This window comes from Mauremys mutica, chromosome 3, assembly GCF_020497125.1.
Source record: "Mauremys mutica isolate MM-2020 ecotype Southern chromosome 3, ASM2049712v1, whole genome shotgun sequence".
In the NCBI taxonomy this organism is placed as follows: domain Eukaryota; kingdom Metazoa; phylum Chordata; order Testudines; family Geoemydidae; genus Mauremys; species Mauremys mutica.
The window spans coordinates 162,856,127-162,870,600 of NC_059074.1; the positions used below are offsets into that span (position 1 = coordinate 162,856,127).

The 14,474-nt window shown below is 38.1% G+C and overlaps 1 protein-coding gene across 5 annotated transcripts in view; it reads left to right on the top strand.

Annotated features, from left to right (window-relative positions):
* The window catches only part of GPATCH2 (G-patch domain containing 2), a 185,272-nt gene that overhangs the window by 35,842 nt on the left and 134,956 nt on the right, over positions 1-14,474 (top strand). For all 5 annotated transcript variants that reach the window (XM_045010249.1, XM_045010248.1, XM_045010244.1 and 2 more), the window contains one exon: positions 142-221. In XM_045010249.1, coding sequence (XP_044866184.1) covers positions 142-221 — 80 coding nt within the window. The remainder of the gene's footprint in view (positions 1-141; positions 222-14,474) is intronic.

Genomic DNA, 14,474 nt, shown 5'->3' on the forward strand with positions numbered 1-14,474 from the left:
TAACAACAAATTAAAATATTCTGTTGTTCAAAAAAAATGTTTTGTATTCCTTTTGGTTCCCATCTCCTACTGTACCTTTAGGAATGTGATTGTCTGTAATATAAAATATGTTTTAAACTGAGCTCTAATGCTTGCTTGTAGGTTTCCAGAGTAGATTTAGTCATCTTCATGGAATGCCAGCAAGGAACATCAAAAAGGTTTCAGGAAACCCAGCTGCATTGGTAGGTGTGCTTTTTTTCATTCAAAACAATTTGAACTGTTTTTTTCCATTATTATAACAAAACAAAAACACAAAAACCAAATGCATATTCCTCTTTCATTGATATCCTAATGTTTGTATATAGCTGAAGTGATTCATTCTTTTACAGTGTGCAAATTAGAATGGTAAGACTCTACTATAAACTAGTTCTTCTAACACTTTTATGTTTTTTTTAATTCTTCTCCTTCCAACACTATGATATTATAATGGAATGATCCCAACAAACTGTTAATTAGAAGACTGTTCCTTAATGCTTTACATTATGAACTGTAGGGGGGGAAAAAGTCAAAGAAAAATACACATTTCAGTATATGGCAGATGTATGTGAAAAAAGGGATATTTATTTAAAGCAAATCACATTGTAGAGATTATTTTTACTTTTCAACTTGTCTTTTTTTTTTAAAAGGAGCATCAAAACTGATAAGGTACTCAAATGCACCTGACACTAAGTGTATGTGGCACATAGGATTAATGTACTGTTCATTTTTTCTGTGGAGAACTCTCATCTCTTTCACCCTCAACTTCGTATTTTTTTTTTTTAAGGCCATAAGTTAAAATGAAGTTAGTGATCCAATACTCATATATGCACATCACAAAATCCCCAGAGCCTCTAAGCACAAATGTTGTTATTAAACGTCCCCTCAGTTGTAGGAACAACAACAACGTTGATAAAGAAGGGAGGAAGACCAGTTATATCACTGCCCCTCTCACTCCACTCCCAATTCTGCTTTTTTCAAATAAAGCTGTATGGGTTTGAAAACTCTTTCTGGAGGGAGAGTGAAAGAAAGAGGAGGAGGGACAGCTTTTAAAATAATATTTAAAAAAAACCCCATGGAAGTGAGCTGTAATTCTTTATCAGAATGGGAGTTGAGAGGCGAATGGAGAGCAAGGAGAGCTCATTTCAAAACAATAACTTGAGGGTTCTCTCTGGTAGTAACCATATCCTAGAATGATAAATTCTAAGGCCTTCAGCCTCATCCTCTAATGTCTTTATCAGAGAACACTGTTAATTTGCTCCATTAGAATAATATGACGATGGAAACTGTAAAAGGTATTACATATGCAGAGCATAGAAAAGCAGTACTGGAAATTTAACCCTTTTGAAAGAAGGGAAATTTTGTAATTGAAATCTTTGTCCAATAATTGCCATTCAGAGCTGAATAAGACACTTTAAAACCTTGGCCTATGAACTCTACCTTTAGTGGTCATGAATTAGATGAATGCTGTCTAGTTCTTGGTTTCAGATCTACCTATTTTTATTTTTGGTTCACTGCTTACTTGAGCATATCTGGGATTTGTAGCCCATTTTCAAGTCTTATTGCAATCTCGCCCTGGTATTTTATAGGAGCTATTACAACTGATAGGTTAGCTTCATGGTATTGATGATACATAGCTTAACCACCTTAGAAACTCTTTCCCCTCTAAATAGTAAAAAGATGATTAAATACTTCATATGTGTATATATAACAAGAGATGTGTTGCTTTCTGGTACAAGTTGTGGATTGTTATAAGGAAAACCTCATGTGTATTAATAAAGTAGTTTCCTGTATAACAACTGCATGCTATTCATTAAAGAAAGATAACAGAATTATCTCTAGATGGTACATTTATTGTTACATAATATTCTGACTGTGTGGTATGTTCCCAGAACCAGTTTCAAAGGAGGTAAAAAGCCCTGCAAAGCTCCACATTTGAAAGAAAAAATATATAGCTATAGATATTGGGCAAATGTACAGCTAGCTGTTAGTTTGAACAGTTTCCTGATCTGCATGCATCCTGGGTGTCTGGTTATTTTTGCAGGCACACCCATCACATCCAACTTGGAAATTTTGGTTCTTCATATCAGAACACACAAGATTGTTTGTTTGTCAATGAGTGATTTTCAAAGAGAATCTTTTAAATACACCAATCAGGTGACATAAAGAAAAAAATCATTTAATACCTGCAACATCTGATAACGCAGAACAAGAAGTAATTACTGCTGTTAGATTGTTACACTGAAGAGCTAGAATGCTTTTAGAAAGATTAATATCCTGAGCAAAGAAGAATACTGCAGACTCAACCCATTGAACAGAATGTGATGGTGACCTAATTCTTTCATTTTTAACGGAGATGAGTCTGTGATGTCTGCTCAAGAGCAGTGATACAGACTTGAAAAGAAGAAGAGGGGGAAAATGGACATTCTACAGTGAGGTATGCCAGTGTATAACACACACATTTATAGGGATTATATTTAGTCAAAGTACAGATACATTGTACACGTAGGCCCCAATCCTTCAATAAGTTCAGTGCAGATGAACCCTTGTATCTCTGCAGAGCTCAAGACAGTGGGGCTCTACAAAGATGCACGGGGCTACTGGCAGAAATTCTGTTGTAGAATCAAAACCGTGGTAATTAATGAAATCCTGAAGACATTTCTGAGCTGCTATGGAAGGGCAATTTTTTTGGTTATGGTAATACTTTGTTATGTGATCTTCCTCTATTAAGGAAACAAAATTCATGTTAAATGTAAGATCTCCAGCTGCGTCATAATTACCTGTTGCATTTTGTATTTTTGGGGTAGCACCTTCTTGTAATACTTAATTACCTTCTTCACATCTTGTTTCTTTTACAATACATGGGGGCTGAGAATCTGGGGTGGGATATTTGTTTGTGTATCAGTTGGGTGGTTTTTAATTTATATTAGCCCCAACTTGGCACACAGATTGGCTGTCAGAAAAATATTCAGACATACGTTTTAGCGGGCCTGTTCTTACATTTGAACAAATTTTAAACAGTCTCTGTTTCTCTCATTAGTGTACAGCTTTTTGTGAACTGAATCACTTTTTTTAATGATCTGACTCTTACGTCTGGTTCATTCAGTGATGCCAAAATCTAGTTTTTGATATTCTACATCAGCAAGGCACCATTGCATGAAGATCCCTGTCTAATCCAGCATACAGGTTTGATGGAGCATCATGAATAGATAGACATATATTGAACAGTGAGAATAAATATAAACATTAAACTGCTACTATTCACTACACATTGTCCAGCCTGCACACTGAATAAGCATGGGTCCTATTGGAAAAATAGTTTATGCTCATCTGATTAAATTACTATATTATAATATGTAAACACAAAGAGGTAGCGACAACTTCCCGTTGGTATGCATACTTCCACCTTTTCATGTTCTCTGTATGTATAAATATCTCCTGTCTGTGTGTTCCATTCTATGCATCCAAAGAAGTGAGCTGTAGCTCATGAAAGCTTATGCTGAAATAAATTTTAGTCTCTAAGGGCTAGTCTACACTTACCGTCCGGGTCGACGCGGTGAGTTTGACTTCTCTGAGTTCGAACTATCACGTCTGATCTAGACGCGCTAGTTCGAACTCCGGAAGCGCCGCGGTCGACTCCGGTACTCCACCACTGCAAAAGGCGGTGGCGGAGTCGACCTTGGAGCCGCGGACTTCGATCCCGCGGCGTCTGTACGGGTAAGTAGTTCGAACTAGGGTACTTCGAGTTCAGCTACACTATTCACGTAGCTGAACTTGCGTACCCTAGTTCAACCCCCACCCTTAGTGTAGACCTGCCCTAAGGTGCCACAATTACTCCTGTTCTTTTAGCCTTAAATTTGGCATTTCATGATTTGAATGCTTTACTTTGCAGCCTTAACATTTTTAACATAGTTCTTTTTTTTAATGATTATAAATATCTATAATTTTTCTGTATGCTAAATCTTTTACTTAAAGTGCTTCGTGTTTCTATTAGGCATGTTTTAATTCCAAAAATGTAAAAATAGCATAAGCCTATTTTTTGTAACTCATGCTACATATCAGCGTTTGATAGTAGATTTCTTTTAGGTGTACTACGTAAAAATCCGCTGAGTTCAGTGGAAGTTGCCATACTTAGATTTTTCTTACTCTGATCTCATTTTTTAATGTGCCCATTATATCAGTGTATGGCATTCTTATATTAAATTCAAATATAGTGAGTCTGAGTGGTAGTACTATAGAATCATAGAAATATAGGTCTGGAAGGGACTTGAGAGGTCATCAAGTCCAGCCACTTGCACTGAGACAGGACCAAGTAAACCTAGACCATCTCTGACAAGTGTTTGTCCAACTGTTCTTAAAAACCTCCAGTGATGGAGATTCCACAACCTCCCTTGGAAGCCTATTCCAGAGTTTAACTACCTTGATAGTTAGAAAGTTTTTTCTCATATCTAACCTAAATCTCTCTTGCTACAAATTAAGCCCATTGCTTCTTGGCCTACCTTCAATATATAGGGAATAATTGATCACCATCCTCTTTATGACAGCTGTTAACATATTTGAAGACTGTTCACAGGCCCCCCCCTCAGTTTTCTGTTCTCAAGACTAAACATGTCCAGTTTTTGTAACCTTTCCTCTTTCCTCAGGTTTTCTAAACCTTTTATCATTTTTATTGCCCTCTTCTGGACTCTCTCTAATTAATTCACATCTTTTCTAAAGTATGACATCCAGAATTGGATATAGTACTCCAGCCGAGGCCTCAACAATGCCGACTTGAGCAGGGACAATTACCTCCTCTTGCGTCCTGTTAATACATCCCAGAATGGCATTAGTCTTTTTTGGCAACTGCATCGCATTGTTGACTCATATTCAGTTGGTGATTCACTCTAATCCCCAGATGCTTTTCAGCAGTGCTAGCCAGTTACTCCTGTTGTCAGAGTCGTATCGGTGTGGTGCTCTGCTCTCTCCAATGTTGATATCACTCAGCTGCGTGCGTGTGTTCCCTCTGTGTGCTGCCCCAGCTCTTCGAAGATAGCTGACCCAGCAGACCCGATGAGAACCCCCAATAACCACAAAGTCTAGTAAGGTACGAAGGCACGTCGGCCAGGTTTATTGTCGAAAAAAGTACAGCCTCCGGCTCCCCGGCAAACATAGTCCAGGGTGCTGCTAAGGTGCAGCTAGCCAGTACATATGTACTCCCTGACAATGGACTCAGCTCAGTCAGTGGCGGGATTTCCACTGCCCCCTAGGCTGGACAAAGACACCGCCCCAAGGATGCATTCTTATACACAGATACAAACAAGTTACACATCACACCTGACGTATGGAGGTGCAGCCTTTCTACGTAGCAAGTTACAACCCCTCTACGTATTAAGGTGCCGCCTCTCACCTTGTACATGTTGGTTCGATCAAAACAACTCTATCCATCATATTACCCTTTTGCCCCCGTCATTGGGATGGGTCGGCCTGTCCTCCTGTTATCTATGGAATGTTTCAGTATAGTGTGTTCTAGTGCTGTGTTTATGCTAGGTGAATATATGTTTATGCAGCATCAGCCCTTTTCGTGCCAGCTTCTGTGAGCAGGGCCTACCTCTGGCTCACAGCTTAACTTTGCTTTATGTTAGCAAAGTCTTGACCATTACTTTAGTTCAGGCCTCAGGCCTCATACTGGGCCTTTATCAGGGCCTGCACTTACTACATTCCCCCGCTTTTTGTCTTTTTATGGGGAGGATGTTTACCCATCGTCCCGGAAAAGCATAATGTACGGACTAAAGATAACCCAGTGGGCTAAACACTGTTATGTGGTTACCTTATTTTCCCATCCACACACTCATGCCCCATCTGTCTTTTTAGTCTGCACATTCCCTCGTACGACTATTAGACAGACTTTATTATCTAATTATTTTAGTCCCTTATGTTGGGCCTGGGAATGTTAGGCCCGGGACCTTGGATACATGGGGGTCAGTAGCCTCTCTGGTGTTTTATTGAGGGCCTCGTGAGAACATACAAATGTAAATGTAAATGTAAAATATAAATGTAGTATTATGATTGAGCCTTAGAGGCACTCCCAAATAATTAATATATATGAATTATATGGATATGGCATATATATTTATAGTGTGTATGGACATGTATGTATAGTATGTATGTGTACATATGACACCACCTTATATCCAAGCATAACCATGTTTTTCCAATTTGCTAGTGTACTCTGGCCCTTTTACTTTGGTGACACAGTATGTTAAGGCAATTCCAGTTATCACCTATCTCATCATTAGTAGTAGGCTGAGTGTTTTGAAATACTGGGATAGGGATTATGATAGTGTATCCCACAGTGCTATGTATATGAGAAATAAAACCGAAATTTGGAGTAGTGACACTACCACTGAGGCCTTTATATATATATTGTAATTAGTTACTACACAGTACTGTCCATTCATGTTATAGGTTATCCTTAAGGCTGGTTGTCACCCTCTGGTCAGCTTTACTGGGCAGGAAACAGAAGTGGGTAGCTTCTCTGTTCCATTGGTTGATGTAGATCCAGTTGTTTCTTATGGATGCTGTCTTCCAGATAACCTACTGAATGGACAGTAACCAATTTATCAAATATTGCTGTGTCTGGATTTAATATTGGTACCCAGACACTGAACAAGATTGTTTTGAATAACCTGTGCCTCAGTTAGGATGCAGTGTTACTGACCCAAATTATGACTGGTACTAACAGGCAATTTGTTTACTCAATTTGTAGTTACTATGTAACTAAGTTTCTTTACCAATTTGTTTTTTCCTTGTCTTCGTGTTGTTGCTGCCATTCGTTTGTTGATTTGTACCTGTGTGTTGGTTAAACAGTTTAGCAAGGTTATACACATTGTACATGTACAGCAATCATACAATACAGCAATAATACAGCAGTACAATAATAGTACAGTAGTACAGCAATAATATAGCAGTACAGTGATAATACAGTAGTACAGCAATCATACAGTTGTTTTTACACAATAACCAAGTTGAAATTAAATGACAGTTTTTCTGGTCCAGCTAGTGGTTTTTAGCTGATTGTTAAATTAATTGTCCATATATTGTAGATAGAGGTGTAATGGACCAGGGTCACCAGTGTCATCAGAGCTGTACCGGTGTGGTGCTCTGCTCTCTCCAATGTTGATATCACTCAGCTGCGTGCGTGTGTTCCCTCTGTGTGCTGCCCCAGCTCTTCGAAGATAGCTGACCCAGCAGACCCGATGAGAACCCCCAATAACCACAAAGTCTAGTAAGGTACGAAGGCACGTCGGCCAGGTTTATTGTCGAAAAAAGTACAGCCTCCGGCTCCCCGGCAAACGTAGTCCAAGGTGCTGCTGCGATACAGCTAGCCAGTACATATGTACTCCCTGACAATGGACTCAGCCCAGTCAGTGGCAGGATTTCCACTGCCCCCTAGGCTGGACAAAGACACCGCCCCAAGGATGCATTCTTATACACAGATACAAACAAGTTACACATCACACCTGACGTATGGAGGTGCAACCTTTCTACGTAGCAAGTTACAACCCCTCTACGTATTAAGGTGCCGCCTCTCACCTTGTACATGTTGGTTCGATCAAAACAACTCTATCCATCATATTACCCTTTTGCCCCTGTCATTGGGATGGGCCAGCCTGTTCCTTGTTATCTGTGTGGAATGTGCAAGTATGTGAATGTTCTGATATCTAGTGTTCAGTACCTTTTAGGTACGTATCTTCTTGCAGCATCAGCCCTTTCCTTGCCAGCTTCTGTGAGCAAGGCCTGCCTCTGGCTCACAGCTTAACTTTGCTTTATGTTAGCAAAGTCTTGACCATTACTTTAGTTCAGGCCTCAGGCCTCATACCAGGCCTCTGATACCAAGGTTTATATCTTAGGGCCTCCTCTTACTGACTCTGACTCTGACAACAACTCCCCTTTTTGTAGTTGCGCATTTGATTTTTCCTTCCTAAGTGTAGTACTTTACATGTCTTTTTTTGAATTTCATCTTGTTGATTTCGGACTAATTCTCTAATTCTTGGTGTCATCTGCAAATGTTATAAGCACTCTCTTTACTCAATTATCCAATCATTGATATTAATTCTTTAATACTACAGGGTACTATGTCTAGCTATATCATCACATATGGTACTGTTTCTTGGATCCCCTTTAAGTTATCAAAGGTATTGCATCATTTTGTTACATACTGAGATGAGTCTGACATTCACATTTATTAGAATTGTGAATCCAAATTCTGCTTCTCTTTATTCAATTACATATTTTTGCTATCATACTAATAGGTGGATCCTGTTTTCCTTAACTGGATCAAAACAGTATGTTTTTGTTCAGTCAATTCCAGATGTCTAATTTTTAGTTTCACTTACTAATATGTCAGTAAAAGGCTTAATTGGTTGGGAGAAAAAAAACAAGTACTATGAACTAAAGGTACTAGAAATTGACAGTTCTTACTGTTGGGGGAAATAAAGCTTTTCAAATGTTTTTGCTCATCTTGGTGCTCATTGTGTTAATATATCTTCATCATTTTGTGTGCAAGTTTTCTAGTAAAATGAGTGTGAATGTTAAAATATCGATGCTCCTGCTCTTAGCCCTTGCTATTGCCACACTCCACTTGGCTTCAGATTTAGCCTATTCCCTGAAAAGTGAAGTAATTGTGATGAGCTTTGAGTTCTGTAAGTATGATTGTGCCTCTTGCTAACTCTGCTTTCTTTCTGGTGTGGCATCTAGGAAATGACAGCAGTAGACTAAACTGTAAAAAGAGTTGACCTATACAAGCTGCACTTCCTGTGGGCTCTGCCATATCTTCCTCGCTAGTCCTTGTCCCTGGTCCTGGAATTGATACTAAGTTAAGCCTATTTCAGACCCTGAGCTCACTCAGAATTGCTGCTATGCTACTATTAGTCTGTTTGTTTTTGGCTGAATCCTGCTATGGTATTTAAGCTCTTTTGAATATAGCTCTGACATCATTATTTCTTATCTGGTCTTGTCTTTATTGTTCAGGAGACACAATAAATGAGGAAAGCTAAATTTGAGTGGTGTGTTCCTTCAAGATCTGGTTGAAGAGCACTTCTGCTTCAATTTCCTTTGGTTTCTTTGCTTTTCTCTTTTAAAATATGGTCCAAGTAGGACACAGGTTTCTCAGAAAATCTTAGTAGAAGCCTTGAGATGATGTGTGCTCAGAGAAAAAACCTCCAGCTCAGCTTTGGAGAGGCCCACATCTCTTGCGTGCCATTTCATGATTTTGAGGGACTCTTCTATGTGGGGTTGGGTCAGGAATATCTGCACACTTTTTATTGTTTGCTGTGAGAATTTTTATGAGAGCAAACTTAAGTGCTTCTGCTCCTAATGTTTCTATAATTGAAGAACTGATAGAATTTCTTTAGAGATTTCTAAAAATATGTTTCTGGTTAAAATAACTTGAAAATTGTGTGAAATGGTGGTAGAGCTATAACGGGGTCTGTTATCCAAAGGAATATTTCCTTACAACATATGATTGGGTATTAAAAAAATTCAATTAAAGAACAAAAAAAGATTGAGGGTTGTAAATCTGAAGAGAAGGTTTTGAGAGAGAGGATCTAGTAGTAGGTGTCATGATTAAAAGAGAACTGTACCCATTTTTCTCAAACCAGAAGTATATTTAACAAAATAAAATGCACCTGTCACCATGAATAAATTCTGAAATGCATTTTCCTTAAAGCATTCACTTTCATTGACATAGCTGAGCTACTACTCAGGTATCATTTCTGACTGTCATGATGAGAGCCCAATAGAATACTGTTAACGATTTTTTTTCTAACCTGTGTTAATAACAGCTTAGTTGACCCATCATAAAATTAACTTTAATTATAATGGTTCCTTGTATCCCATAGATCCATTGTTCTCAAACTGATACACAAGCTGCATTCAAATAGTAAGCAGGTTGATTTAAAGTACAGTGTCAGAATAAGAATCGGTTACAACTTCACTGATTAAAATGTAGAAGGCGGTCCTCTTAAGTAGCTTGAGTTTTAGATACACTATGGTAGGTCTGAAAGCTTAAAAAAGCCCTCTTCTGTCACTTGGCTTCCTTCACCCACCTTGACCCTTACTAGTCAGTATGAGGTCTTGTCTGAGGGAGACAATAGCCTTTTTTGTGCGAGTGATCCTGCAAACAAGCAGAAGTAGTACTCTACCCTTTCTCTGCTCCCTTGAGGTCATAATTCATGAGCCAAACAATAGCCACAAAAATCAGATACCAAATTCAGTTTGCTAACAAACACTAATTTTGTTTAAGTCAATTCCAAAATACAGTGAAAAATCATAAAGTTAAAGGCAGTTAAAGTAACACTTTACTCAACTGATTTTTAATGCAGCACCAAAGGGCATTTAATGATGCATGGAACATGTTCTTCTACTCAATTTCCTCCATGGTCACCACAAACCATTACTGCTTCAGAGTCAGTCCATTTAACCAATGGAGACCTAACTCTTAAATAAATTGAAATAGTGGTCACTTATGAAACTTTAAAAATCTACAATATACATTTTACTCATTTGCATAAAAGTTGTGTCTGGTTTAATTTTAATTTTCCCTACCACTTATGTATTCTAAAGTTATTTTGTATACTGAAGTCTGCAACAGTGAAATCATAATCTGGTTTCTCTCGCTCATGGGCCTGGGAATGTATTGTGATTACAGAAGGCAAAGGAAGAATAATATAGACAGTTTAGATAGAAAGACTATTCTACTTTTTCTTGGTATTATGCCATGTTGCCTTTTTTCCCCTTTCTTATATTTTGTGTGGTGTCTACCTAGACTGTAAGCTCAGGATGTGGACAGTGTCTTTAAACATGCCAATAAAACACCTAGTGCAATTGGTGCTTAACAAAAAGTAAGTCTGACTAACATGTCACTTAGTTGCTATTTTGTAGAGATAACTACTCTATATTACCATGCAATTGCAGGTAGGCCTTTCCATGCAGCACTAAGATACAAAAATATATTTCTAAGCACAACTGCATAATACCAATTATTAAAATCATCAGTTTTGTACAGCAGGTGAAGTTCATATTGGACATTCTGGTTAAAGTTCAATTGTTGAAGTAATAATCAAATCATTTACTCTTTAAAATATTAAACAATAACTTTCTTCTAGGAGCCTAATATTAATGCCATGTTGGAAACTGGTTTAAAATCTCTTCTAGTACAGTATCAAAAAGGGCTTAAATTCTCAGATTATTTCCCAGAGCCTCATTTAGACATTGACATTGTAAAAGAACTCATTTATTCTTTTGTTGGTAAAGCAAAGAAACCTTACAAGTAGTTCACTTCCTAAAATGCTTCAACTTTGGCTTTCTGCCTTTTTAAGTTGCTGGTAGCATTATTCTGATGGCCTATAAAACTCACTGTCTTCCTGTTTGCCTTCAGATACCTGATATCAGAAAAGCTCGATCAGTAAGAGGTGGAACAAGTTAAAGTAGCGTGTAACAAGAACATATTAGTCATGAGCTAAATTTTCAATTGCAAGTCAATTGGAGGATTTTACATAAAAAACTAGTGTGCTCTAATCTTTAGTACATGGGGACTAAGAACTAGGAGTTCTGTTCCAAAAACTGCTACTGACTTATTTTGTGATGCTGGGAAGACTGTTTGATCTCTGTCTTAAGTTTCCCCATCTGTAAAATAGACCTATTTACCCTTGGTAAAGAACTTAATTGCACTTTGGTTTTGTTCCTGTGAAATGTTAAAGATACAAAGCTCTAGTGACTGAGAAAAGATGTTATTGAGTCATTCTTTTTGGGCCTATCGTGGGCTTCTCTGGGGGGAAGCATGCTTTACTGCTCCTTACAATTGCTGATGGGAAGTTGTTTCCAAATGTGATAGATTGTAGCAAGGGGAGGGCCCTTGGGCACATCTGGCCAATTGTCCACACCCCATTGGTGTTATGGAGTATCTCTGGCAGTACTAACCTATCCCACTGGCACTTGAACTTTTTCTGTAACACCCAAGTCTGTTTCCCGAGAGTCTGGTGATATCATATGTTCTTGAGTATATTTTCTTAATCTCCCCACAGTTTTGAGGAAAACTGGCAACCCCTGTAAAATGGCTATATGGTTACCTTGTATTGGTGCTGTATTAGATTTCTGATCCACTAAAGAAATAGAGGGCGCTCTTCTGTTAATTCATTTTTATCTCAGGTGTGAGCCTTAGAACCTAGGAGAACACACTCTCAACTTTGGCATTATGTACACTCAGTATTTTTCTTTATCAGTTATCAGTAGCCAGCCACCAGTATACCTGATCTGGGGCAAACCACAAAACTGTATAGGCAAAGCCAATATAAACTGTGATTTGATTGGTGCAGGTTTACCCTGGTTTCAAGCAGTGATAAGCTGCATGGAACAAATAATGGCTTAGGGTGATACAGTAGAACCTCAGAGTTGCGAACACTTTGGGAATGGAGGACATTCGTAACTGAAATATTCATAATTTTGAACAAAATATTACGGTTCTTTCAAAAGTTTACAACTGAACATTGATTTAATACAGCTTTGAAACTTTACTGTGCAGAAGAAAAATGCTGCTTTCCCTTTATTTTTTCAGTAGTTTAACAGAGTACTGTATTGCATTTGCTTTTGTGTGTGTGTGTGTCTGTCTCTCTCTGCTGCTGCCTAATTGCGTACTTCTGGTTCCAAATGAGGTGTGTGGTTGACTGGTCGATTCATAACTCTGGTGTTCATAACTCTGAGGTTCTATTGTATTAGGCTATCTGCTGTGGGGTTATGCACTGGTATAGAGCCACCAGTGGCTAAAATGCCAAATCTAGACAGGGCCTGTTGAAACACATGCTTTCCATACTCATAATACTGTGTAGAACTCCTAGGATTTTATTACAGTATGGTCTTCCTATGCATTTCCTTTTTGTTTTCCAGACCTGTACTAGCAGCTGAGCTACTGATACTTTTTTTTCTTGATTTGATTAGATGTCATGTGTTTCAGATGTTCTTTTATAAAAAGGAGCCTTAGATGTGTTGCCATGATATCTAAACTGGGAATTAGAATGTTTCATAATTTGGATTGTAATTTAAAGCGATATCCATTTATATTTTTGCTTTTGTACATATAGTACAGTGTATATTTTTATTATACACTGTTTTTAATGTGTGTGCAGTACACACACGCTACAAAATAGTATGCAGGAGATAAAATGAGATAAATGCTCTTCCACTATAATTCTTTGATTTTTTTGGGTGGGGTAACCTTAGTTATTCAGACGTAAAGAAAGCTAAATGATATATTAAGGGTCAGATATTCAGTGTATATCCTTAACTGAGCCTGCAAACATTTACAAGTGCATCCATTTTGCACCCACAAACTTGTAGATCTAATTTTCAGGCCCACTGAAAATTTCATCCTATAAGCCTAAATGGAGAGGAAGGACCTAGGAAACAAGTTGTGAAATTCAGATTTAAACATGGCTTCCAAATAAAGTAAGAGAGAGAGTGTGTGTGTGTGTGTGTGTTTTATATATGAAATTAAATATTATTTCCCAAACACTGAAGCAAAGGAAAATTGACTACCCACTGAGAGTAGATTTTTTTTTTCTTGCAGTGTTTAAAATTCTTTGAGCCAAATCCCCCTGCTAACCTGAAAAACAGCTCGGTGTAAGCTCAAAATCTTGTCTCTCTCACCAACAGAAGTTGGTCCAATAAAAGATATTACCTCACCCACTTTGTATTTCTCCTGACTATAACCATCGTGCCAACTTTTGGACCAACATAGCTACAACAACGCTGCATCCTGTTAATTTTTTGCATTTGGCATGTACAGTAGCTCTTTATGTTGTTTAATTTTTTAAAATACAGGTCACCCTTAAGGCTGAAACTAATCTTTAACTTACTTAGTACTGACTTGTCTGGGATTCGGTCACTGAACCCAAGTTTGCAGTCTTTATTCATGGAAGTAATTGAAGTCCATGGGACTACTTAATGACAAAGGATTTCAGGATTGAGATCTCTGCACCAGAAATTTTTAAACAGTAATGCAAATGTATAATGATGAAACATGGGCCTTACGTAGCCTTTTTCATGTTCTACTCCTGGGGAAATTCTGTGCTACTCCACACGCGCAGTATTCATGTCCCCTGCAGATCCTCCTGTATTAGATAGGTAGGTCAGTATTTTACCTATCTTACAGACACAGAAACAGAGGAAGAAGTTGTTACTTTCCCAGGACCACAGAGGGTGTCTTTGTCAAGCCTTGATTGGCATTCAGGACTTTTCATTACTGTCCATGCCACCTGCCATACCTCTTTATTCAGTGGTTCTGGATATCATACAAGCTAAGCTGCTTTAGTACAGTGTGGGTGACTTCCAAGGAACATAGAGTAATGCAGTAAGATAGATGATTCATTACTTTTCTCCCTGAGTCAGCACTGAACCAGTATAACAACATGTCATTAGAGACATTA